Raw genomic sequence first — 26953 nt, 5'->3', positions numbered from 1 at the left:
TTTGTGGGGGGGGCCCCCGGGGGTTCCCGGGCGGGGAGGTGGAGGCCCGGAGGAGCCCTGCGGGATCCGGGGGGTGCGGGAGCGTTTTGGGGAGGGGGGGAGGCGAGTGACTGTGTGCACGGCTTCGGCTGGGGGGAGGACGGGGGGGGGGGTTCCCCCCTCTGGCCGGCGGGGGAAGGAATCTGGGGGGAGTCCGTGTCTGTGCCAGGGTCCAGTGTTGGTTTCGCGATGAGTTTTAAGGGACGAAGCTAAAAGACGCCATCAAACCCCGGGGCCGCGGAGGGGGGGCGGAGGGACGCCTCCCCCCCCCCCCGCCCCGCTGCCAAAAGCCACGGGTGATTCCCGGCACAGGGATTTGGGATGAAACGCGCAGCTCGGAGGGGAGGGAAGGGGCTCGTCCCGGCCGGGCGCAGCCCCCCGTCCCCCGCTCCAGCCGGCCCTTCTCCCCCCTTGCCCACCCCCCCATGCCAAAAAAACCGAGGAAAGAATAGATCCAATTTCTTCCCTTTTCCTCCATAAATGCGTTGGGTTAAACTAATAATAATCACACGCAGAGAGAAATAATGATGTCACGCAGCATAAACACTCCTTGTCGGTCCGAGGCAATCCCGGCGAAATTGGGAGCAGCTATTCCAAATAACTATATTAATAGCAATGTAATGTTTTCTGTCTACTTAAGAGACAGGAAGAAAACACCAACTTTAAAAAGACCAGGAAATTCTGTTTGCTAAAAGAAAACAGGAGGCTTTGAGAGGAAGTTATTTGAAACTGCTGCACGTATATTAAAAAAAAAAAGAAAAAAAAAAGAAAAAAGTGAGTTGTTTGCTGGATAATAACCCTAACTCCGATAGCCTGAAGGTAGCAGGCCTGTAAAAGCTTTACGGGCAGAAGAAATAGGATCCAGGAGCATTAGCAATAGAGTACAGATGGACAATTTGATCTCTCCCGAGCTCCGGAGTGGAATGCGGGGAAGAATGCGGAGGGAATGTCTCTCTCCTCTGCAGAGGAAATCATATCCCAGTTTAACTTTTCTTGCAAACCAGTGGCTTTGTAACTGGCTCTTTTGACTATTTCTGATGTGATTTCCACCCCGCTCTGGCATCAAAGCCCGACGGACTCTCTGAAGTGCGCTCTGTTTTGGAAACATTAGGCAAATCAAAGCTGATGTGTTTTTTTTTCTTTTTTTCTTTTTTCTTTTTTTTTTTGGGGGGGGGGGTAGTGGTGTTTCTTTTTCTCCCCCTTCTTTGCAACAGAAAATATTCGCAGCCCACGGCCGGGGATCACGCAGTGCCCGCTCGGGGATTTCTGTTTTTCCCCCACAGTCCTCCAAAAATTAGTTCCCCCACAAAAATCCCTTCAGAGTGTCCCTTGCTGAAAGGGAAGGGGAAGGGGGGGGCAAGGAGAATCATCGCAGAATTCAAAAGAAAATATTCAGATCTGGCACGGCCCGTTTTGATTTTTTTTGGTTTAATTCCATCAGTGGGTTAAAAAAAAAAAAAGACATTTTTAAGGTCAAGCGTATTTTGTATCTATTAAGCGCTGTTTTTCTTGGAGATGGTGAATTGTTGCTAAAAGCAATGTTTGTTTTACTTGGGTTTTTAGCGAGTTTTTGGTTAACTGCGTTTTTTTGTTTACTTCACCCCACCTCCCGTTCCTCCCATGCTGAGCAAAAGAGGGGGATTTCTTCTGTCTCCGAAATATTCAGGTTTTATATCCGTAGCCGTGGACGGTTACCAAAAAAAAAAATAAAATAACCCAACCACCCTAAACCCCAACTCCAAACCCTGCGAGTGTGTAGGAGCGAGAAAAGCCGATTTCGGGGAGTTTTCCTCCGCATCGCTGTCTCGGGGTGCGCACACAGGAATCACGCAAATGATTTTTTTTTTTTCTGCCCCCCACCTCCCCCCCAACCCCCCTGCTCCCCTCGGCCTGCCCCCGCCGGGGGGGACCCGCAGGGCAGAGCGGGGGAGAGGGAAGGGGACACGCGTGGGGCGGGGAGGGGGGAACCGTGCCCGTTTTCCGTGTAATTACCGAGCCCGGAGCACGATCGTTCGCTTTCTGCCCGCGACTCCCCCAAATCCGGATCGGGTTAAAAATGTATTTTCTAGGAAAAATAAAATTTAAAAATAAACTACGGGCGGGGTCGGTGGGACGGAGCGGTACCGTGGGAGGGAGCCCCGGCCGCACAAAGCGGGCGGCCGCTTTCCGCGCCCGCGGAGACCGGGCAGAAAAAAATCCCCGGAGATCCGCGCTGGGAATGAATGCTAAAAAAAAAAAAAAATTAAAAAAAAATTATATATATTAAAAAAAAAAGCAGCAAACCCCAGACTCTGCAGCTCCGTCTGCCGCGGGCAGGAACAGCCAAATAACTCAGGAATATTTTCTAAGGGATATAATCACCTCGGAAAGTGCGTGCGTGGGGTGTGTGGGTGAGCGGGCAGGCGGGCACCTCCGCGTGTGCAGGTCCACGGATATTTATCTCTGTGTATATATGCATATGTACATGTGGGTGTGTGGAAAACACAGCTATTAATACACGGTATGTGTGCACACACGCAGACATTGTATGCCCGTACGTATTTCTCTGCTCGCACACATACGTACGTGCGTGTGTAGGTGTAGATATCTGTATATAATGCAAGGGGCTTGTAGCAGGGCTGTGAATACAATACAAAATACCTCAAAACTTTCCACACAAACACACCTTGAATGGCTCCTCAAGCAGCAGAACCATCCCGTTCACAGCAAATAATAATAATAATAATAATAATAATAATAATAATAATCCCCTCCCCATTTGATTTTAAACATGTTTCAAGGCAATTAAGCGATCCAAAAAAAAGAGAAAGTAATCTTCCTAGCAATCCCCCAGTGAGAGACTGGAGAGGGGGGTGGCGACGCATTGAAAGTAAATAAAAAAAAATTTAAAAAAAAAGGAAAACCCAAACTGTTATCTGAAATAGCCTGGGTTGGACTTAAAAAATGAACAAACCCAAGCGGTAGTTGGTTGGAAGAAGCAATACCTCTGCGGGACACAGTGAGCCGGGAGGAGGGAGCGGTTCGAGTGATACAAACTAGTTCTGGTTTTGAGCAAAAGATCAACTCGCATTGCCAGGACAGCAAAAAGGATATAAAGGCACCTTTACAATGACATTAGTGACATTGCTTTATTTCCAAACGGGTGCAAAAGAAGCAAAACCTGTTCTGTTTTGTTTTATTTTGTTTTGTTTCCATAAAAATGTTTGTCTAGGTAGGAGAAAACCGAAAGTATCTTGTAAAAAAAAAAAAAAAAAAAAAAAAACTTTTATGAAAGGGTGCTGCTTTTAAAAATGCAGCCTGCTTTAGACTCAGGAAAAATCTCAGCTTGGATACGGTGTGGTGCTTTGTAATCACGGTTTGTAAGGGTTTATTTTGGGGATGGGGGTTTCAGGGACCTTTGCTCTCTCTTTGTGTTGCTGGATTAAAAATTCCCATCCCTCTGTCCCCATCCAGTGGGTTTAAAAATGTCGGTCACTTCATGGGTGCTTCTCTGCTGGACCCCCAGATCCAGGGATGCTTCTGCCCAGGGATAATTTATTTTTGAGGGGTGCTGTGGATGGGGAGGGGAGTTATTTCCCCAGGCTGGGCACATCCAGAGGCCGATGCTGCCTTTCCCCCACACCCTGGCCTAAAACACGCATTTAAAAATAACCACCCAGGGGAGGAAAGAGCCTTTTCCAGCCATGTATTGGGTTTTCTGTTTAGATTTACTGTACCTTTATTTATTTGAAGTTGTTGTAAGTATATGACGATGAAAGTGTTAATTCCTGCGTGCAATATGGAATCTAGGCTGAGAAATAAATACCTTTTTTTTTTTACAGAACTGGCTGATATTCGGCCCTTTTTGTGGGTGTGTGCCGGGGCGGGGGGTGTGGGTGGGTTGGCTGGTGTGCACCCATGTGTGTGGGAGGTGTGGGTGCTCTCGGGGGTGCTCGCTTTAGGGGGGGTGCGTGTCGTGCATTTGTACACCCAGGGCACGTGTGTGTGCACGCACCCACAGAGGTTGCGCGTGTGCCGGCGTGCCATGGAAGGAGCGTGTATCAGCCTGTGCCGCTGGTCTACGTACAGCTGTGGCCGCGCACATCTGGCCGCCTGTGTTTATTTACGTGGTTCGGAAAGCGCGCTCCTCCGCTCGCACCCACTCGCGGGCCCGGCGCTCTTCTGCGCGCAGGACCTGCGTGGGACGCGCGCGCCCGCTCCGTGCTCGCTCGCCGGCGTGTTCGCGTGTCCCCGCGTGTTTGCGGCCACGTCCTCGGCTCCGCACGGCGACAACCCTCCGTGCTGTACAGCTGTGCGGAGCGACACGTGTGTGTCCGTCCCATGTGGGAGCGTGTGACTGTGACTGTGCACGCGTGTGCTCGGCTGCTCTGGGGGGGGGTGGGTGCGAGTGTTTCTGTGGACAAATTTTGCCCCAAAGAAACATTTTTTCCTCAACATTTAATCGGAAATCAATAGCTCTTTCCCTCTAATTTGTAGGCCAGAGACTGTTCCCCAAACATGTGTTTCTATTTTGAGGGCCTCAGGAGTTAGTGCCCCTTATGGAAGGAGCGCTCCAGATATATTTTCAAATCTGCCAAAGCAAAACACAGCCAAAGACTGGAAGATCCTGTTGGAGCAGCACTGGTAGAGCCAGATCCAAACACAAACCCCAACATAGATCAGAACGAGCGACCCAAAGACTCGAAGTGGTTTTTATCTGTGCAAAGTGTTGAAAGGGGCCTAAACTCTGATATTTTGGATATGAGCTGGGAAGGTTGAAATTCTGACCCGGGAAGCATTTACCCGTCTCTTTCACAGCGAGAAAGATTATCTCTCCAAACCGAGAAAAATGGAAAGAGAAACGGAACGCACTCCCAGTCAGGACCTCATTAGTTGTGATTAATAACTAGGTATTATTTGATTGCCACAAAATCATCTGATGACCTCGCTTCTGCAGGAGGCCAGGTAAAAACCCCCTCCATCCTTAAAAATCACTGAAACCCAAATTACACCAGAAAATCGATCTGCAAATCATGAATGCGGTGCTTCAAACCTATTTGCAGCTTTTTTTTTTTTATTCTTTTCCCTCCTCCTTTCTGGCAGGGAGGAAAAGAATCCAACTCAAAATGACTCCCATTTAAAAACATTTAAAATTTCGAGAGGCAAAGCCTGGGCAGGAGGCAGCGACCCTGGCGAGACCGCACCGGGTCTAATCGCAGCCAAATGACCCCGCTATTATTATTATTATTATCTTTTAAAGAAGGTAATTTAATAATGATGTTAATTATCTGCAGGGACCAGCACGGGACCTGCCGGGGAGGGGGCTCTGAGCATCTCCCCCCTCCAGCCTGTAGATTTGCAGCTGGTTCATGCCCAAAAAACTCTGGGGCAGGGAGGAAAAAATCTGGAGCCCCAGAGCAAGGTGTGGGGGGAGTCGAGGGAAGCCGCTGCATTTATTTAGTTTAGTGTCAGGGTGTTAATGATAAATTAGATAGCAGAGGAGGGGCTCAGTAAAACAGCAAGCTGTGAGAAAAAAAGCAGCGTAACCCCCTCCCAGGGCAGGCTGGGCTGGGGGCAGGGAGGGAGGGGGGGGCGAAGCGGGGCGGGGGGTGAGGGATTAAGTGTCACTAAAGGCCTTTCATTTACCATGTTTACATGTAGTCAATAGAAGAGAATGGACAAGGGTTTATTGTGAGTTATGAGGCTCTTTCTAACTCCCATGTTATCAATATCTCTCTTAAAAAAAAAAAAAACCAACAAAAAAAAAAAAGCGGGGGGGGGGGGGGAAAGGAAAAAAAAGGGTTTTTTTAAAAAAAAAAAAAAAAAAAAAAAATTATCCGCCAACCTTTCTGGAAGGTGGGAGCCGGCGGTCCTGGCCAGCCCACAAAGTGCTTTGGAGGATCCTTCAGCTGTTCCATATAAATCTACGGGCTCAATAGGTGGAGTTTATGCTTTTAGCAATTGAAAGAAATTACCCTAAATGAGGCCATATGGGAAACTGTGCTCATCCTCCTCCCCCTCCCCAAAACCGGGGGAGGATTTCGCCTGTCCTTTGTCAGAAAAAGGAGGTTTTGGGGCCGGGGCAGGATCCAGCCGCTCTCCCTACTCCGGGCTGGTGCGTGGTTTTGCTCCGCTCCCCTTCCCGGACCGGGGGCGGTGGGGAGGGGAGATGGAAAGTGCCATTAAATTCTGCCTTTGGCCTGACTCGCACAGCCCTGCCCGGCAAACAGCACGGATCAGGCCGGGTTTGTGGGGTGGGGGGGGGGCAGGGGGTCCCCAAAGTGCTGGGGTGACCCCCGCGGGTCTCCCACCTCAGGGGCTGCTCCCCCAGGAGGGGTTTGGGGGTCCCAGAAAGTGTGTGTGGGGGTCAGGGCAGCGTCAGCCTTCTGACCCGTTTTACCCCCTTTTCACCCCGATTGCCCCTCAGCCTCCCCGCGGCGTGCCCAGATCCGCTCCCTCTCCCCGGCAGGATCTGGCCCCTCTGCACGCTGGGGCCCTGCACACTCTGAGTGTTTACCTTAAATTCAATTTTTTCCTACAGTTTTACGCACTGGGCTCATCCAGCCTTTTAATCAGCTGGAAATACCAGCAACTGCCTGGGCGACTGCTTGTAATTAACCATTCGTTACAGTGGTTAACCCCCCCCAAATAATTGAAGACATTGCGTTGGAAACTTGGGATCCTGCATGCAAGCGGCACGTCATAAAAAAGAAGTGACCCATCGGGATGTGCTCTGAAATCAATCCTCCCCGAGCAGCGTGCTGGATCCGAAGCATCGAGGCCCACGTTTTGCTGTCTGTGGTTTCTAACATAATGAAAAGCCCTCCTTGACTCGCAGCGAAGATCCGAGTTGAGGATTATTTTTGAACTGTTCTTTAACTTCTCATCAGGGATGACTTTGGCAGATAAAAAAAGGAAAAGAACAAAAAATGCTGCTGTTAGATTTATAATTTTATATTCTTAGCTCTAACTAATTTTATATATTCTTAGCATCTCGCTCACAGATCCTGGGCTTACTTTTCCCAGCGCTGCATGAACAGAAACGTCAGTAAAAAGGGAGAAAGGTCAATCCAAAGCCACCGAGGTCTGGGTTTGGGGAGCAGGAGACTCCGACGAAGCGTGTGTGGGACCAGCTCGTCCCCTGAAAACCGGCGGGACCGTGGGGAGGCCAGAGGTGCGGGGTCCTGCCATCTCCCCTCCCCAGCCCTTCAGCAGCTGCTTCCAGGCTGGAAAACCCTGAGCCAAGGTGGTTTTCTGGGAAACAGGGTTATTTTGAGTTGTGGGTGTCCAGCATTTGTCCCCTCTGCTGCCGTTCTCCCTGTTGGGCCAGTGCTCAGGTACTCCCCGCCAGTGCCCAACGGCAGAAATACATAAATACATGTGGAAGTGAATAACCTCTGACTAGGTAGGGAGGGCCTGGGGGGAGCGGGGAGGTTTTGGAGATGTGAGTGTGTGCTTCTGCCCCATTCCATGTCCTTCTGGGTGCCTGCAGGACCACAGGTGCCCTGCAGAAACAGAGCTCCCTTCCCTTCCTTCCACCCTGCAAATAACTCCCATTCTTTACCTGCATATATATATTTTTTTTTTTTTTTTTTTCCTGCTAATTCCTATTTTCCCCTGCATTTATCCAGCTGGGATTCCCTGCTCTGAAAGGTGCCCCAAGGGAAATATTCATACATGAAAGCTTCTTGCACCCCCAAATCAACCCAGGGACACTGGGTGACACTTGAGGGTGGCCGGTGGGCACCCGTCACCCACCCCGGGTGGGGACAGGCCCTGGCAGAGCTGTGGGGCAGGATGATGCCACGACACCCCCATTTTCCCTCCTTCTTTCCTTTATTTTAGGGCTGAGAAGAGGAAACAGCACTGAGGGAACTGGGGATGGAGAAGGCGACCAGGGAGTGCTGGCTGGTGAGCAGCATCCTCGGGGGAGCGAGGCTGGGCAGGATGCGGCCCTGGGCTGGCTGGAAGGGGCGTGTCACCTGGCTGCCCCCCCCCAGTCCCCCCTCCGTGGGGGTCCCTAATGAGGTGGCAGGGGCTGCAGGGCCGGCTGTTGGCCCCCCGGGGGGGTTCCCTGGGTGTCAGCTTTCGCTATCTCGCCCTAAAATCTCAGCAGCATGAACTCTGTGAACCCGGGGTGGCACCAGCTGTGCTCCCCCCAGCTGTGGCCCATCCAGCTGTGCTGCTCGGTGGGGGGGAAATCCCCATCCAGTTGGCAATGTCCACCCCTACCAGTCCTGCCTGCGGTGCTGGGTGGGGGGCAGGCATAGAATCATAGAATCATTTAGGTTGGAAAAGACCTTCAAGATCATCGAGTCCAACCATCATCCATGCCCACTAAACCATGTTCTGGAGTACCCTGTCTACTCGCTTTTTTAATACCTCCAGGGATGGTGAGTCAACCACTTCCCTGGGCAGCCTATTCCAATGTCTGACAACCCTCTCAGTAAAGAAATTTTTCATAATATCTAACCTAAATCTCCCCTGCCGCAACTTGAGGCCATTTCATCTCGTCCTATCTCCAGCCATCTGACAGAATAGGGGGTGTACGGCTGGATGTGACCCCAAGGGTGCATGGCGGGGGGCAAGCACACGGGATGTGTGTGCCTGGGGTGCAGGACCCCGGGGTGCAGGTCTGGACCCCATAAGGGTGGTTTCACTCCCCCACCACAATTTGCAATATTGCATGTTTTGTTTTTAGTCACACGATTACAGGGGAGATTCGCATCTATTGTGTGCTCTGGTTCCCATTATTTTCATTATTAATCCTTACTGCTCCTACAATTATAATGAAAATTTCAGCACTTTTTCAAGAAAAACGGTGGTACGAAGTCTTTGTAAAATACTTCCATGGAGGAGAAAACCCCCCTGTTAATAGCAGTTTGCGACAGAAAATCGTTTGGGCTATGCTGTCAGCATGCCTACTAATACCTGAATAATTAATGTCATACTTTTTTTCCCCCTCTTCAAATATTAACATGTTTAGAGTCCTTGTCAAAATTGGATACCCCTCCTTGAAATTAATTGCCAGTAAAGATAAGGCAAGGTACGTGGTTTTCAAAATAGATTTTTTTTTTTTTGAAATGTGATAAAAATCTGGACAGGAAAAAAGGTATCAGGGAGTAGTACATGGTGTGTTTTCTGCATTACAAACTTTTTGTAGGTAGTAATGTGTGCAGCTGTGTTCGCCTGTGTTTTATGGGTGTTCACGTATGTATGCACATACGTACTCAGCCACTCGCATGGAGCACGTATGTCCACGTGTGCATATCTATAATTTAATGTGCTGTCGCAGAGCCCTGTGATCTCTTTTGGGATGGGTGAGGGGTACCGGAGCAGCTCCCCTGGGCAGAAGGACCCTCCCGGTGCCCCCCCCAGACCAGGGGGGTTGCAACCCCCCCCCCAGTGCTGATCCGACCCTGCTGATGGCTTTTCTTCTTGAGGAGCCTTTAGGAATAATTAAATAACATGGCAACTGAAGGAGAGCAGAGGCTTTTAGGGGGAGGGGGGCTGCTTCTGGGGAAACCCCCGTGTATCTGGAGGCAAAGCCCGGCTTGTGCTCCGGAGATCGGAGGAGAAACGCGAGGTCGGCCAGATTGGAGCTGCCATCCAGGAAAATGGAATGACGCCACCCCCCCCATCCTCCTGGTATATATATTTATAACATCCCAAGGGTGTAGCTCTGTCTCTCTTGGTTTAAAACAAAACCAGACAGAGTCTTGAGGGTCAAAAGGGAGGTGGGGGAGGGCTTTTCTCTACCTACCCCCAGACAAAGATCCCTTTGAATCTAATCAAGCAGAAAAGAAACCCCTTTCCTGTGTGTTTTTGTACGAGGGGAGAGGGGTTAGGGCTGCCCTGGAAGGTAAAAGGAAAGGAGATCCCATTTTTCCTTTCAACAATGAGATCTTTATAAATGTTCTCAAAAAAACCCCACCCCAGCAGTGGAAGGATGTTGCTGCGTTTTCCCAGTGGACAAGGCGAAGATGGGGGTCGAGGCGATGCCCCGGCCTGGAGGGGACACACTGGGGGACTGTGGGCAGAGGACCGAGACGATGTTTGGAGTGAGGGTGGGGATGCAATTTGGTGGTTTATTTTCTGAGGTGGGGAGGGTTTCCAGTGCTCCCACCCTGCTCCGCCACCCTCGGGGGGTGCCCGGCGAGGCGCAGACCTGCCAGCGAAAAGCAGCGACCTCCCGTTGCAGCCCTTGCATACAGCTCCAGCGACCCGATTTCCTACAGGACATCGTCCCTGCAGAGGGTCTGATCCTGGCTCCACCCAGATCAACCAGAAAACTTCCCCAAAGCCCCGTTTCCTATTGTCCGTCACCTGCCAAAGCCCAGCTGAGGGGCCCAAAGACCCTGCTCGTGCTGGAGGATTTTTCCTTCATGCTCCCTGGATGGAGGGACGGGCCACCGGTCCCTCACGGAGGTGGCCACAGTCCCGGGGCACCGTACTTCTGCTTTGCGATGGTTTTTCTTGGTGACCTTGGGCACCCGTGGACAGAAGCCATGTCCCTGCCTTGTGCTGCGGGGTGACTGGGGAGACCCGTGCACGGCAGGACGAGGATCCCGCCGGGATGGGCTCCAGAAATTGCCGGCATCACCCGCGGGACCTTCCCAGCCCTGGGGGTCTTTGCCATGCCAGAGCTTCTGGGGTCCCCGTACAGGAGTGCTGGGGTCCCAGCATGGGTGTGTTGGCAGCGCTGGTCTCGGTGTGCTTTTTCTCACTGTCATAACAAACGCATCCCTGTCTCCCTGCAAAAAATCCCCAATTTATCTATCACTGTACGTGCACCTACCCCCGGGTCTCCGAGGGTATAGCGGTGGCAGGAGCCCTGTCGCTTCCTTCCTCCCCAACGAGCCCCGCTCTGCAGCGCAGACGAGGCCTCAGACGCTGCTTTTTACATCCTTTTAACTAATACCACATGACAGTGATTTAAGCTAATCAGTACAACCTCCCCGTGTCAATGCAAGAATCCTCATAACCTCGGTGTTTACATTAAGTACAGCAGCGTTTCAGCTATAAAAGCACTTTCAAACTGACATTAACTGCAGTGTAACGATGTTAGATTGACTGGAGTTGGGTCAAATGCCTACCAAAAGCCTGCTAGAAAGAAGCTGCTGTTGAATTTATTGCGAAAGCATTAGCGTGGGGTTGTCCTTGTGAGGCTGGACTTCTCCTGGACCCACATAGGCTGTTCTGCATTTATGCACCTGTGTTTTGTACCAGTCCCCCTTGCTGATTTGCAGCAGTCCCACAGTGCTTTGCCGGGCTGGGCTGTGATCCGGGGGGAAGCTCACAGCAGACCCCTGCCTTGTAGCACCCTTTTACTGCTTTCGGTTGCAAATCCGGTCACCCACGAGGTGCTGGAGGTGGTTGGAGAATCGCCTCGCTCCTCTTCCCTGCCTCGCTGCCAGAGTTGGGTGCTCTGCCGGCAAAAGGGGCCGCGTTGGAGCAAAGCAGCCGGGTTAGTTCAAGGCAAAGCCGCTGCTCAGGATGATGGAGGGGCTGGAGACGCGCATGCGAGGGGTGCTGGGTCTGGGTCCCACGCGGCCGTCCATGGGGACACGCGGTCAGAGGCTCAGCCCAGCACAGCAGCATGGGAGATCAGGGTGCAAATCCCAACGCCTGCTGCGGTCACAGCCTGCGGGGCCGCTCGTGCTCCGAGTGTCCCTTTGCCACAGCCCTGTGGCCGAGCGGGAGCTACAGCATGGGGGGGGAGAAAGCCCCTGGGACCGGGAGGCTACCACGAGGTTTCTCCGACCGAGAGACCTTCGGCTGCTGGGAAGTGGAATAAACTGCAGCGCTTTGATTTCTGCCTATGCATGTCCACATCGGCGTTTGCACCATTTTGGCTGTTATGGTGGAAAATTTATTGTTGAAATAACTAAACCAGTATAAAAATGGTGCTGATAAAACATTTCGATGCACAAGATCTGTTTTTTTGAGAGTGGTGCAGCTCTTCTCCAGGGCTGTGCAGCTGGGTCTGAAGACGCAGATACCCCAACATCACCCTGGGGTTGGTTTTTTAGCACCCTCTTGGTGGTTTTTGGACATATTGAGTTCCCCCAGTCGCTGGCAGGGACGGGTTTCCTGACCCTTTGCTTCAGGTGCAATCTCTGCCCTGATGGAGGGAGCCCCGAACTGTTTCTGTACCTTATCCCGGAGGCCCCCAGCTCTCCCTTTCATTCCCCACGCTCCCCTTCCCCTTTCTATCCTGCTCCATGCCTTTTCCTCCTCTGCATTTGCTTCTCCTCAGGAGACGGCCAGTGCCCTGCTCCCACCCCAATCCCATTTCAGCACGGTTGTGTTTAAAAATAAAACAAACAAGCTATTAAATGAAAAATCTATAAAAACAAATAAATAAGCTATTATTACCATTTCCCAATCTCCCAAAGCCTCAGTCCTGCAGTCATATCCCCCCGAGTGTTTTCTGGCAACTATAAAGGCAGAGAAATGAAGTCGGAGCACGAAGTCCCTTCCCGGTCCCATGTATGATCTGGGGGCTTTAGCGGGGACTGTATATCTGAGCACACACACACGTACGCACACGTTTATATGTACAGAGATATATATATCTCTCCCGTAACTCTGCTTAATCCATCTGCTCATGTAGCAGCAGCTTTTTGACTGCTATTTATACTTTCCCATAGGCTTTAAAGCCAGGAGGGACCATGGCTGTTCTCCGTGGCAGCCCTCGCCGTCCGACAGCCTCGCAGTTTTCCGTGTTTCTTGGCTAGCAACATTTCCCTGGGAGAGGGAAGAGGGGTCCCCCAGCACCTCTCCTTTCTGGATGTGTCCCCATGCAGCAATCTGAGAGATGAAGGAGTCTGAGTGGGAGCTCCCCAATGCCCAGGCTGACTTTTGCTCCTCGCTTTGCCAGGTTTCTGGCCCAAAGACACCCATCCTGTTCCCTGGGTGCTACTTACCAGCATGTTACAAGCACCCAGACCTGCGGGGTGTTTTCAGCAGGCCAGCTAGTCTTTTCTTGCATGCAAAAGCGTTCCCTGTTCTGTCTCATCCCTTTCCCAAGCATGTGCACAGGCAGTCGTGGGGTCCCCAGCTCCAGCAAGCAGAGATGAGAGCGGTTGCTCCGGGGTCTCTTGGAGGCAGCAGGCAGAGCTGTCCCTCCAGCCTTCTGCATAACCTTGAGCGCATCTTTATTTTCCACCCCACCCTTTTCCCCCTTTGCTCTCAGGAGTTTTCAACCTGGCCGCTGCCCTCCCCACCCGTGAACTGTTTCCCAGGGGAGCTGAGGACCCCACTCAGTGCAATTAAACCGGCTGATAATAGACTTATTTCCTCCGTCACCCTTCACGGCTGCTTTAGGAAGAGCCACAAGCCCATGGGGTATGCAAAACGTGGGGTGACGATGCTCTCGCTGCATCAGCTCCTGCTTCGCCCCGCAGCACCAGCACTGCTCTCAGGAGGGGCTGCACAGCAATAACCTCCCGGGTCGGCAGGGACAATTTAATTTTTTTTTTTTTTTTTTTTTTTTTTTATCAAGGAGGAACCTAATTAAGAGCTTTCAGGATTTTCCCTGACTTGCTGCAGCTGGTGCTTGCGAGCCCTGCCCACACGGTGGCAATATCTGCCCGGTAAGTGCAGGCAGGACTGTGCTGCCTGTGCTCCTGCTGCTGCTCCGGGGGTCTGCTCGTCTCAGGTAGGGGGGCTGGTGCCCAGAAATGCGTGGGTTTTGCTCACTTTCTCCGTTGTGCTTTAGCTGAGAGGTGGTGGTGTTGCGGTGCTGGAGGCGGGGGTGGGCTGGGCAGCATCCTGCCTTCTCCCTGTGTAGGGTAATGTATGGGGTCAGGGGCTGCTTTTTTTTTTTTTTCTTCTCCCAAGGGAGATGGTGGCTGTGTCACCTGGCAGTAAGGGATGTGGTGGCAGAGCAGGAGGTCAGGGCTGTTGTAGAGGCAAGGTTTTTCTCCTGCCCCCTTCCCCATCCTGGAGCTGCTGCCTGCCCTCCTGCTGCCAGACCCTGCTCCGTGACCGAGGTGGGCCTGGAGGTTGGGATGAAACAGGAGCTTCTCCCCCTGCCCAGCCTGAGGCTTCCTTCAAGCAAAGCTCTGAGGGACCTGATGGGTCCCATAAAGCCACTCGGACACCTGCAGCACCCAGTGCCTTGTGGTGGCTGTGGTGGGGTTTGGAGGTGGAGGATTGCTGAGACCCTCATCCGGGCTGGGACCTGCCCTGGCTGGTCACTACCAGGGTGCTTTCTGGGGGTGGGCAGCTTTTTTGCTACAAGGACTGAGATTTCAAAGTGTTTTCCCATTCTTGGTTGGGATAAAAAAGGTGTCTAGTGTTTTGTGTGTTTTTTTTTTTTTAAAGTCAGTGGAAAAATCCACAGAGCTATCTGATTACTGAAATATTTTTCTTCCTACCACTTCAAAACATTGACTTGATCTCTCTTAACATTCCTTCCCTATAAATTAAATTGTGAAATACAATGTATTATAGTTTAAAAGAAGTAAAATTCCAACACGTTTCTTCTCAGTCCTTTTCCTTTAACTGGAAAACTTCTCCACATCAATTATTTCAGGCAAACGAGTTCAATCTCAACCAGTTGGAATTTTCTATGAAAAATATTGAATCAAAACATTCCCAAACAGCCCTACTGTTAGCAACTAACAGATGCATTTGCGTTCATTAGCCCGAATGCTCGCGAGGAGCTGAGCAGCAGCTTCAGGCTGAGTGTGCATCCCTGCTCCGAGTCCGAGCAGCCGTGGGTCTGCGTGCGTGGATTTCGGCAGGTCCCGGTCCTGTGGGCGAGTGTTGGGGAAGGGCAGCTCCGATGCGTGTTTCTGGTGTAGGAAATACCTTGTAAAGGTGAAGGGGGTGGTCTGTGCTCTTACTACCTGGCTGTGCTGGCTCTGTGTCTCTCAGCTCCTTCCCTGCTCCCAGCCTGGAGGTCTATCTGGGAAAGGGAGGATTTTTGGAGCAGGAGGGCTCAGGGTGGCAGCCACTGTGTTCTTTATTGCACACAATATATCGTGGCTGGACTTGGGGTGTTGTGCTGGGTCCTTGGGGGTGGGCGCTCCTGTTTGCGTGGGATGGGTGCTGGGGGGGGAGCACTGCATCCGCACGGCCAGAGGTGGGTCTGCCCTGCGTGGAGGGATGGGATGGGCAAAAGGAGGGGGGTGGCATCCAGCTCACATGAGGGGAGTCGAGGTCCTGGGGTGTTTCCCAAGGTCAGGGGGTGAGTGATGGGGCTGGCACCCATCTCCAGCCTGTCACCTCTAAGGGAGGAGACCACCCTGCGATTCACAGGCAGCACCCCAATGGGCCTTAGCCCAGGAGCACTTGATGGACCCAGCAAAGCTGCTTTTCCAGGATGGCCGATTTTGGGGGTGGGGTGGTGGGTCCAGGTCCCCCTTTCCCCTCTGCAGCCCCTTCAGATCTGCTGATATTCTTCCTTTTCTCCCCCCACCCATGAGGCTCCTGAGACAAAAGCCATATCAACCACTTTTATTTCAAAACACGAAATAAAATTAACTGGGGGAGAGAGGGGAGCGAGCTCTTCTAAAGAGCACCAAATTGTGTTGCTATGGAAACGGGAGGAGAAGCCCAGTAGCTGATGCTCTCCTGGGGCTCAAGGGCTGGCTGTACCAGCCGAGATGTTTTCTCATCTCTCATTCTTTCTTCTTTTCTTTCCTGCTTTTTTTTTTTCTTTTCCCCTTCTACCCTTTTAAAATTTGTCTCAGTGACTTAGCACTGGCCAGCAGCCCTGGCTGCCAGCTCAGGGGACTATGCCCTTTATTTGCCCGCAGGGCTGCGGGCAGGGAGGCTTCCCGCACATGCTGCCCTCTGCCAATGCCTGTCTTCTGCCTGCTTGGAGGCCGTGGGAGCTGTTTGGTTTCCAGAGCTGAATTTGGAGAACACAGGAGCTCGGGGAAGCACCCCCATGCCCCACTTCTCCTGGCTCTGCCTCCTTGCAGCACTTCTGCTCTTTAGTGCTGTTGCAGCTTTTGAACTAAAAATGTGCTTTAAAAAAAATAAAGCCCCAAACCTTGCTCTATGCAGAGCAATGGTTTCAGGCTTTCTGCAGACTCAGGTGTGTGTTGGGCACGTTTACCTGGGGATACTGCTGCTTCACTGGAGCTTCTGTGTTTTGGGAAAGGCTGGGTCACTCTGAGTGCCTGTAGGTGTAACTCCAGGACCAGACTGGTGATGGCCCTTGGCTGTCTGCAGGCAAACCCAACTTTCAGCATTTTTCAGCTAGCTGAGCATCCTTGGAAATGCAGCTTTTCCTCTGCCGGCTTCCATTTTGTAATCTGCAAAATGTTTTGAAGCACTCCTGGCTATTGACCCTCCTGCAAGCCTGCTGCTCCCAGTGCTGGTGCTGTAACTCCCTGGTTTTGGGAGTTGCCAGCAGCATTTGGCATCTTGCTGGGAGCGAGGAGGAAGGCTGTTTGGACAGCCGTGTTCTCACTGAGCTTTGTTTTTTCTCTAATTTCCCAAGTCTTGTCCTCCCTGACAGAAGGCTGGCGTGAAGGGGAATTGCTGATGCTGCTGTGGGGTGAGTCCCCTGAGGTCTCCTCTTGCTGCATGGTGTGTGTGCCCTTGGCCTTCCAGAGACCCCAAAACTGGGTCAGGGAGACTCTGGGGAGAAGAAAAAGCTGTTGCTTGCTGTGTGGCTCGTGGCAGGGTTAAACCTGCAGGCATTGCTGCCTTGTCGCAGGAGCCTGTAGTGCAGGGACCTGTTGTCACCTGCTGATCTAGACAGGTGAGAATCTGCCACCCATCACTCCCCGTCATCTCTCTGCTTGTATAATTCACATCTTTAAAGGCATTTCAGTCAAAGTAGAAGGAATTGCAAGCTCTTGACTTCAGGGGACCATTGATTGAAATCTTGCAAGGCCAATTTACCCACTGATCACTCCAAAATCAAATCATTTCAGCCTGTGTTAGAACTTGAAAGGGTGTGTGGATGCAGAGGTGCCCGCCTGGGTACCACGGAGGGTCCCCACACGCTGTGGCTGCTGCCATCTGCCCCAGGCAGCTGTGTTGTGCTGGCTCTGGAAGTAGTTGGCAAAGTATTTAGGGGAGGGGAAAAGTGCTATGGAAAGTAATATTTAATTAGCCCCAAGAGGATCATTAATTGGCAGCCTTAATTTGAAGTCTTGCCAGAGTCTGTTGTATTCCTACACCATTTAGCATAAAATGGGTCTAGAAGCTAATTTGTAGGTCACGGTGATTTGATCGCATATGTAGGGCTGCAATACCCACGGCTGGGCAGCCGAGGGAAGGAGGGCAATGGGCTGGGAGTCACGTACCATATGCCACCTGCCCCATCTCTCGCCCCCTTCCCTCCTTTAAAATAGTAATAATGCCATCACCCTGCTCCTGGCTTTGCTAATGAGGGTTTGTGAAATGCCCTGAGCTTTCTGGAGGAGTGGGGGCTGTGCTCATTGCATTCCCTGTCTCCAGGCTCACTGAACTGCTCCAGACCCCAGCCTGGGCTGGATGTTTCATGTCCTCCTGGCTATATCCCAGGTTGAAACTGGGGAGGAGAAGGCTGGGGCTGGTGGGTTGTGTACTCCTTTAACACTGCTTACTGCCCAAAGTTATGCCATGCTCATCTTGGGCAGTGCTGCCACCCCCTGCCATATATCCATCACAAGCAGCTATCGATAAATTTGTATTCAGAGCAACCTGGCAGGGAAAGGCTGTTTTTCTTTGCTACAGAGGTGAAGCCCCAAGGCTTGGGGAGGCTGAATATCTCATCGGGGAGCCACAAAGCCTGCACCACCCCTTGTGCCTTATCTCTATCCCTGGGCAGGGAGAGCTGGTTCCAGTAAGCTGTGTGATTCAAAACCAGCATGGCTGGTGGGGGCTGTCAGCTCAGGGCCAAGGGAAGATGGTGTTGCTTGGGGAAGCAGCGTGGTGGGGATCTGCACCCCATCTCCCTCCTCTCCATCCTCCTGCAGCCGGTTTCTATAGTGACCAGGTACCTGCTTTTCCCCATGGCCCTGCCTGCACCTGATTCTCATTCACAGCATCACCCTCCAGAGGCGGAGGGACTGAAGCAGCAGTGGCCCCACAACCTGGGAGCATGTGTGGGTGCCAAAGGGTCCACATGCTGCTTGGTGGAAGCACTCGAGTGTGCTTGCATGCTTCAGTTTGGTGTGCAGATGCTGCTCCCTGCAGCAACACCTGTGTGTAAGTATATGTATATCCCCAGTCCTGCAGGATTCCTGCATAGACAGAAGCTGGTGAGACCCATAAAGGTCCCAGGTAGGTTTGTCTTTTGCCCTGGATCTGGAATCCCACCTGGTCTGAGGCATTAGTGCCTCCTTATGGAGGTTGGAGGTGCCTGGAAAAAACTCAGCCACTTTTGTTAGGGCAGGGACACATGGGAGCCTTCATGGCCAGAACGGAGGTTACTGCTAAATGCTGGTTTTTGTCTCCTGTCTCAGACCCAGGAGGAGGTCGGTGTGCCAGCCTGGGACAAGAGAGGTACCCAAGTTAGTGGTGTCTTCCTAGCTTTACTAGGGACTTGCTGCTGGGCTGCAGGTAAGTCACTGTCCCCCTTCCCTCCCAGGCTCCCTGGGTGTCTCATCAGGCTCCAGACTCACTAGCAGGTCCCTTGGGAAGCTGTGCCCAACCTCTCCCATGTCTAGATAGCTATCTCCAGAGAACCCTGCAGATTTATTGTATGATGGCATTGGCAAGGCACTGAGCCCATCAGCACGGTCCCCCCCCTTTGCCGGCTGGGCAAGAGGGACCGGCTGCAGCCCTGCTGTCTGCAGCCTGGCCATAAACCACTCCAAAATGCCCAAACAGACAGCCAACCTGGACCTCAAGAATATACATCCCATGCTGGCCTGGTGGGGGGAGGGTGCCCCCCCCCCCCGCCCCCAGGGAGGGTCAGGCAGCCCTTTCCTCGGCCCTGCATGAGATAACGCTCCCAGATAGAGTTATGCACCCGATCAGCAAACAGCTGACAAGCGGCTCAGTGGGGAATAAAGGCTACAGGAGGTGGGAGATGGGTCTGGCTCGCTTGTTCGCTTTATGCTAAATAGCTGACATGAAGAAAGAGCTCTTCTTTGAAAGAGAAGGGAAATCCTGTCACTGTTTGCACAATTGGATGCTCTAAACTGCAAATCAGTCCTGCTAGTCTCCAGGCAGCCTCTTCCCACATGTGGGTACATCTCCTGGGATAGACAGAGCTCGTCTGTAGCTCTAGATACTCCTGGCATGCTGGGCCAGAGCTCGGCCATGCCATTACTCAAGCCAGTGGGAACTAAACACTCCTAGAATGTGCTAAAGAGTGGTCAAGCAAAAAAAAAAAAATCTTGCCTTATAGTGTGTTTTTCCCCCTGTCTGAAATACTTTGCTTAATCTAAGAGTCCTTTCCTCCAGGAGGGCTCCTTTACCTCTGGACTTTGCTGCCCAAGGCTCCTGCCCTGGCTGAGGGTTTCTCCTCCCAGACACCTTTGCAGGGAGTCAGTGCCCCATTTCGCGGGGTGACCAGTTGCTCGTTGAGCAAATCAATCCTGCATCTTTGTGCCTGGGTTGGTGGGTCTTCACCTCTGCACAGCTCTGTGCACTGGCCTTGTTAGCTTTGCTAATGACAGCACTTTTCTGATGATAGATGTGCTTGTTTTCTTAGGGAGATGCTTTCTTCTTAAAGGCATACAGCCTTCGGTGACAGAGCTAACAAGGAATTGCAGAAGGGGAGAGCTGGAGGGGACCTTAAAAGGTAATTTAATTTATCCCCTGCCCCAAGGCAGGATCAACTATTCCTATATAATTTCTGACAGATATTTGTCTGCCTTGTTCTTAAAAGCCTCCAGTGACGGAGATCCCACTGTGTCCCTGGGCTGTCTGTCAGAGGGCTCTAATAGTCCTTATTATTAGAAAGTTTTTCTTACCATCTAGTCAAAACCTCCCTTGCTGCAGTTTAAGCCCATTATTTCTTGTCCTTTCCGCAGCAGACACAAAGAACAGATTATTACTGTCCTCTGCTGCTGCCCTTTATGTCTTTGAGGGCTTTCATCATGTCTTCCTTGGTCTCCTCTCGTTCAGACTAAACAAACCCCAGTGTCATCAGCCTCCCTGCTGCCTCCCCACCTTCTGTGGGTGCCAGCGCCGCAGGATGGGGTTTGCTCGGGCAGCTTCAATGGGTGAAGCTGCAACAGCATCCCCTCTAACCCAGGTGAGGGGCTGCTTGCAAGCAGAGTTTGGATGGGTTTTATTTATTTTTTTATTTCTTTTTTTTCTGGAAGCTGTGACCAGCACTGTAACCTGTGTTGGCTTCCTGCAGGGTCGCCTGGGAGGTTTGGGGAAGTGGTGGTGCCTTCGTGCAATAGCTATGGAAACTGCAGAGCTGCTGAAGGTAGGGCTGGTCTCTGCTGCAAATAGATGTGTCGCATCTGCCTGTAACCGGGCTCAGGAGCTGCTGGCAAAGGTCGGTCCCTTTTGCTGATGGACCTGTGGTGTCCTTGGGTGGATTTGCCATGCTGGTGTGTTTTGTAGCGGCTCCTGGCAGAGCAAGACCCAGTGAGGAGAGCAGTTTGCTGGTTGCTGCCACCCTCATCCCTCCCATCCCCTGGGACCGAGCCCTTGGCACATCCCGTCCTGGCCAGGGATGGACATGTCTCATGGGGACAGACAAACACCTCCACTGCAGCTAAACCTGGGGGGTCCCAGGTTGTCTCCCTGCTCCACAGCCCTGGCCCGCTGTGGCTCCTGCCCTTCTCCCAAAAAAGCAGAGAGCGGGTTCTGCTCAGCTAGGCGTGTGCTTTGACTGGTGTCTTGGCTGCGCACTCAGCCTGATGCCAGAAAACCCAAGAAAAACAGCTCCCTTGTTCCCCACCTGCTTTATCCAGGATTTTTTCACTGCCAGTGGGGACTCCCCACCCCAGTTGCCCATTTCCGCCATCTTCTGAGCTCCTTTCTGTCTGCTTTTACTGTCCCATCGCATCTCTCCGCTGCCTGTGGCTGGGCTGTGGTTTCCCTGGAGCCACCCAGCTCCCGCTGACCCCCTGGTCTGCTCTTCTTTAGGCTGCAGCTCTGACTTGTGTGTTTAATATCTAATCACAAACCTGCCTGACAGCTCTCTTCCCTCCCGTCAGCGGTTTGTAGTGTAATGACTGTTTTGTTTCTGACTGTCAGCTTTGCAGGAGGCAGTTTGCTGATAATTTGGGAGAAGAAATTTGGAATTTTTCCACACCCACCCCTCTATTCTTCTAGGTTTCCTAAATATATATATATAAAGTATGTATTTTTCAGGCATAGTAATTATTGATGTTTAAGGGGGTTGGCATCCCCACCCATTCTTCCTGCATGCCTGTGGTGATGAGCTTGGTTTACTGGGATTTAGGATCTTTGTACTTCAGGCATTTTATCAAAGCATCAGGTGGAGGGATGAAACTCCTTGCTCTTCTGCAGTTTGGTCCATTAATGGGAAAAATCGCTTAGGAAAGCACTGTGGCTTAGGAGATGCCAGGATTCCTGGCACCAGTGGAGATGAATGCTGGCTCATTCATGTGGGTTGCAGTTATTTCCCTGGCTCCATGTGCAGGTGGGGAAGATCCTGGTTTTGATCCATCCAAGTGTAACATCAGTTCATGCTGACTCTTCTTTGGCTCATATGATCCACCACTATTTTGTGGTCCGACATTATGGTTCACCAAGATTTTCATTAGGGAAATCAATGAGCCATATCATCCTGGTGCTGTCTTGGTCATTGAAAAAGCATAAATAATGCTGAGGCCTGTCGTGTCTCCAGGGCAACAGGAGCAACCATCAAACAGGTCTGGTTTCTGTGCAGAATACCCTAAATCTGTCATTCTGGTGAGTTCTGGACTCAATAAACACCATCCCTCTGCTTCTTTGCAGACCTTGGTTGCGTGATCGTTAACGCCAGCTCGGTGCAATCCTGCCCGGGTGGGGAGAGCGGCGTTGATCCAGCCTTGCCCTGGGGTCTGTGCACGTGTTCATGACTTCTTTGGCTCTGGGGGGAAATCCTTGGGCTTTGCCAGCTAAAGGCTTAGGCAGTAACTTCTGTAGTGTAGCCGCTCTATATAGTGCATGGGCTTAATTTTTTCTTCCATTGAGCCTGGAAAAAATACTTTGTAGGCTGCTTGGCTGTAACGAGGTCTGCGATTACCTCTGGATCTGGACTCACGGCGGCTATCGGCACCGCTGACAGTGGCGTGGAGCTGCTTTGCACCCGGGTGTGCTGGGTGGATGCTCACCTTGCAGGGCCTGATGGATATTGAGATGCAGATGGGTTGTGGAGCTGAAGGGTGCTGCCGAGCACCATGGTGGGCTTGGGCAGACTTAGTTCCCAGTCCGATCTCCTCTCCTGCCTCTGGGCACCATTGTGGTGCCCCTCGCTTGGTGCATGGTGCCCCTGGCATCGCCTCTCCCCTCCTGCCTCCAACCCTGCTGACAGGCTCTTTTTTTTTTTTTATTCCCCCAAGATTCACACAAATTGTTTTTCTGTTACAAAATTGCCAGCAATTCCACTCAGTGTGAACTCGGTAGCGAGGCATCTCGGGATTCCTCCCCCTGCCTCCTCCCTCCTCTCCTGCCGTCTCCAGCTGCCCGCTCTCCCTCGGGAGCTGTTTTCATCCCACTTTCTTCTCTGATTGGCAATGTTTGCAAAAGAGAAGGCACCTATGCGTGAGAGCAAGGATGGCTCCAGCTCCTTCCCTTCTCCTTGGCTAATGGCAGCCTTCGGCCCTGCGGGATGATGGATGGGGGAGAAGCAACCAGCCACCCAGGTGCCGGCTGCGGCACCTGTGTGGGTGAGGTTGTTGCCCAAAAACCTGAACCTGGGTGTGCAAACCTCCTGCAGTGAGACAGGTTTTCCATGTTACCTCCTCCTTGCCTGGCATGCATCCCCTGCACTCGCATGGCCAGGCTCTGGCTGTAGCCTCTTCTATCTCAGGAATATGATTTATCTGCTGCATCTTCTTGACTCAAGTGGTATTGAACGGGCTTATTGGAGAGCTGGTTTCTAGACAGGTTGAATTAGGGGTGAGAGCATGTAAGCACATTTTTTTTTTAAGCTTTCATCTCCTCCTTGCTCTTTCCCTGCTTGACTCTGAGCTTTTTAGGGAGAACGTGCCAGGTCCTGGTGTCAGAAACTGATGTTGCGAATGGAGCCAGATCAAACCTGCCCAACTCTGAGGGTTTGGCAGGTCCTGGTTCCTCCCCTCCCTGCCCTGTGCAGCGCACACTGCTCTGGTCTGCAGAACCCCTTGGTGTCCAGCCCTGGATGTCCACGACGCTCCTCAGCCCTTGTCGCCAGCAGCTTCTGCTGCTCCCAACCAGACTGGGCTGTGGTTGCCAGAGCTCATACAGACCGTACTCAATGGACACATCTTGGGATGACGAGGCTATCCAATTTACTCTGCAAATTGGTACCCAGCTTTCATAAGAACACTAAAAAAGTCCCGCAAAGCGCAACAGCTTGTGATAGCCTCCCCACCACCCACCTTCCCTCAGCGGCAGGCAAGTATGGATCGCCCAAAAATAGAGATGAAGAGTCCCAGAGGAAGCATATGGCAGATGGGACTAGATCCCTGACTATCAGGTTTTCTGTCAGTTCTTTAACTGTATGATCATCCTCTCTGCTTAGCTTTAAAGTATCGTGCTATTCCCCATGCTGAGGGGATAGACTCTAGCTGTTGGGTTAATGCTTGCGAGGCCTTCTTAGAACTTGGGACTTAGTGATGTAGAAGGTAGATTAGGGAGGTTTCCCCAACATTTTAAAGCTGTGATGCCTTTTGAAGTCTCCTTAAAGCAGTAGCCACATGCAGAGCAGGTGGGATTAGCTGGAGGAAACCAGAAGAGAAAAAGCATATTGCTGTACCTGAGCATCCCCGGATTTCAAGTGGCATTTTAATACTCCTGTCCTGTGGTAAAGATCTCCTAATACAGCACTCATTGCAACAGTCTGGGTGATTTCCTCCTGTTGATTTTGGGTCATGGAAATGGGGCCAGGCACTGCCTGGGATCACTTCTGGGCTGCAGGCTCCTTGGCAGAGCCATGAGCTTTCATGGGGGACCAGTGTGCCAGAAACACCGAGGGGCTTTGCTGGGCCCCCATCTCTTCTTTTTATTCTTTGTTTCCCTTTGTTCATCAGGTACTGGAAGGTGTCTGACTGATGGTTTTGCCTCCTGGGCAGGGTTAGGCTAAGGGGTAAGAGCTGCCTTTCCTGGCTGCCTTCTGCCAGCCCCTGTGAGCTGGAAGTCAAAGTAAAGTTTCTTTTGCAGCTCTGAAATGCACGCTGGCTATGCAAACACAGCCAACTGTCTTCAAGGTAACTTTGTGTTGCAGCTGGACTGTAATCTCTTGAGACAGCCATTGCTTTTGGGATCCAGGTTGTTTCTGCAATGCCTTGTGCTGCATCGGTATAGCAACAAAACATGCAATGCAAAGCTCTGGGGCTGCCCTGAGCTCTCGCAAAGGCCCTGGTGCCCACTGGTAGCATCACGTAACCCCAGGCAGGGCTTGATGCTAAAGAAAGGCAACACCTCCCACCCTGGGAATTGCAGCTGGTTCCTGCGTCTGACCCCTCATGTACATTACCTGCCTCTTGCAAACACCGGGGATGTTAAGCCTGGGCAGACCCAGGGAAGGGGCCTCTCGCTGCCCTGGGCACACAGCCATGGAGCAGGTAGGACCACTGCGAGTTGGCTGTGGCAGATGTTCTTGCTAGATACAAGAGAACACGGGCTGCCTCCATCCTTGGCTTTGCTATTGCAGGAAACAAACTTTCATTTAAGCAGTGACTGCATCCAGGATTTAATTAGCTTTGGCTGGCAAGCCCAACCCTGATAAGGTCACATTGAAGGGAAATGTGATTGGCGTTTCCATCCCAAAGAGCATCGTATCGGGAACTCCTTTGCGGCTTAGATGCATGCAGGGAGCAGTCAGGGGTGTGTGAGTACCGGCACTCCTGCCCCGCTGCGGCATTCCCACGTTTTTTTGGGGGTGTGTTTTGGTTTAGTTTTCTAGCTCTTCCTTTGCGGCTGATGCTCCCCAGTGCAAAGCGCTGAGCTCTGGCAGGAAGGAGGAACGAGCCCTTCCCTCTGTACAGGCTGCGCCCTCCTGGTCATGGTCCAAGCCAAGTCTTGTCGCATCGGTCCTGGTGCTGGGTGAGCTGAGCTCGCTGGTCCTCTGCAGCTCCCTCTGCATCGTGCGTTTGACTCCTGTTCTGCATCCTGTCCAGCTCATGGGGCTGAACATCATCTCTGCAGCCTCTTAAATACCTGCAGCCAGGCAGGCTCCACTCTGTGAGCCCATCTTTGCTAATTCCCAGGGACTGCAGAGGCTCTTATCCCTGTCAGAGCTATGGATATGCCCTTTCCAGCTGCTATCCTGGGGATCAGCCTGTCTCTGATTTAAAGCTACAGTCGGCTGGCGGCTGCTGCTGCATTTCAGGAAAACAAGGGAGGGAAAAGTCTATCAGAGCTGGTTTCCTCACCAACATCTTGCAAATTCCTCTTAGAAATGGATTCACCTTGCATGTGGCTTTGCCTGCCTCTCTGTCCTCTTACAAATTCAAGGGAGTTTCTTTCCAGCTGAAGGAGAGAGGCCAGGGCAAGGAAACTGGGAAGAAGGGTGGTTTACTGTATAAATCAAATGGAAGAAGTACCATGACCACAGGAAGATGCTGCTGCCTTCATAGGGAAGAGGAGACATGCAGTCAGCTAGCTTTAGCTTTTCAGGAAAAGATTTTTCCCATCCTGTGCATTTTTGACTTTTCAAAAGTTTTCCTCATTTGTACTGGGATGAACCCAAGTTTTCTAGAAATCTTTGCCAAAAACCTTCTTTTTGTATGGCAGGAGAGATAATCAACAATACTTGAATTGCCAAGTCCAGATCAGTGAGTCAGTGGGAAGCAAGAAGAAAACCTCATGCAATGTTCCTGTTGCTTATTGATTGCCGTGGAACATGTCATCCCAAACTGCTGCCCATCGCCTCGCCCTCCCGGGGTGAGCACAGCATGGCACTGGGGGAAAATGGACTTCAGGCATGCTTCGGTATTGACCAGCCATGTGGCTTTGGGCAGAATCGACCTGTCTCTGTTAACCCATATGTAAAAGGCAGATCCCTGTAACCTCCTTAACTCTTCTTTTTATGTGCTTTGCAGTCCCAGGGTGTTGCTGGGGATGGCACTGAGTCCTTGACCCCCAGCTGGGGATGCCCCGAGACCCTGAGCTCGGCAGCGGGGCACGGCTGAGCTGCTGGGATGGGGGACCTTGTCCTCCAAGTTTGGAGAAATGTGTCTTTCTCATCTAGGAAGCCACTGACGTGTGTCCTATCCCTTCTGACCCAGATTTCTGGTTCCTTCTGCTACAGAAATAGCCTTCGAACTCGCTCTTTTTAGGCATTTCCACCTTCTGAGCTCTCCCAGCGTGGCCGCCCCGTGCAGCATGTGATTCACAGGCATCCTCCCACCCAGGGCAGCCCCTCGCAAACAGGCCGGTGCCGTGGATGTCATGGGCAGCCCAAGGACCCTCTCACCTGAGGCAGGGAAAATTCTGCTTCAGGAGAGCGAGGACCTGGAGAAATCCGAGTTATTGCTGGCTCCGATTCGATTCTTTCTCCATCGCATGCTTTTACTTCAGGGCACTGGGAGGAGAAGCCAGGGTCTGCGAGCGCTTGCTACATGTCTGCTAATGACTCAGGATTGCCTCTGTGCTGTCTCCTGGTGGCTGTCTAGCCATCAGCTCAAGCACAGCCATGGTAAATAATATTTAATCCCTGCCTCTGAGTCCTCTACCCTACGCTTTTTCCTTTCTTTTCTGGTTGCTGCAGACAGCGCTGCTCTGCTGCTCTGCTCAGGCTGTGGCATTTACCCGTGAGTGAGGTGTTAGCTGTGACTCAGCTCTCTCCTTGCATTTCCCTTTCCACAGTGTCTTAATCCTAACAGCCCCCCCCCTTTTTTTTTCTGGCAGAGAATTTTGC

General features: G+C 51.9%; 1 protein-coding gene across 1 annotated transcript in view; it reads left to right on the top strand.

Annotated features, from left to right (window-relative positions):
* Window positions 1-4063: 4063 nt before the first annotated feature.
* Window positions 4064-26953, top strand: part of SRCIN1 (SRC kinase signaling inhibitor 1) — a 107610-nt gene continuing 84720 nt past the window's right edge. Inside the window, exon 1 of the mRNA XM_010585685.1 lies at window positions 4064-4344. Coding sequence (XP_010583987.1) covers window positions 4064-4344 — 281 coding nt within the window. The remainder of the gene's footprint in view (window positions 4345-26953) is intronic.

The sequence above is a fragment of the Haliaeetus leucocephalus genome, unplaced genomic scaffold (assembly GCF_000737465.1).
Source record: "Haliaeetus leucocephalus isolate CR32 unplaced genomic scaffold, Haliaeetus_leucocephalus-4.0 Scaffold110, whole genome shotgun sequence".
NCBI lineage: Eukaryota > Metazoa > Chordata > Aves > Accipitriformes > Accipitridae > Haliaeetus > Haliaeetus leucocephalus.
This window is presented reverse-complemented; position numbering and strand designations above follow the sequence as displayed.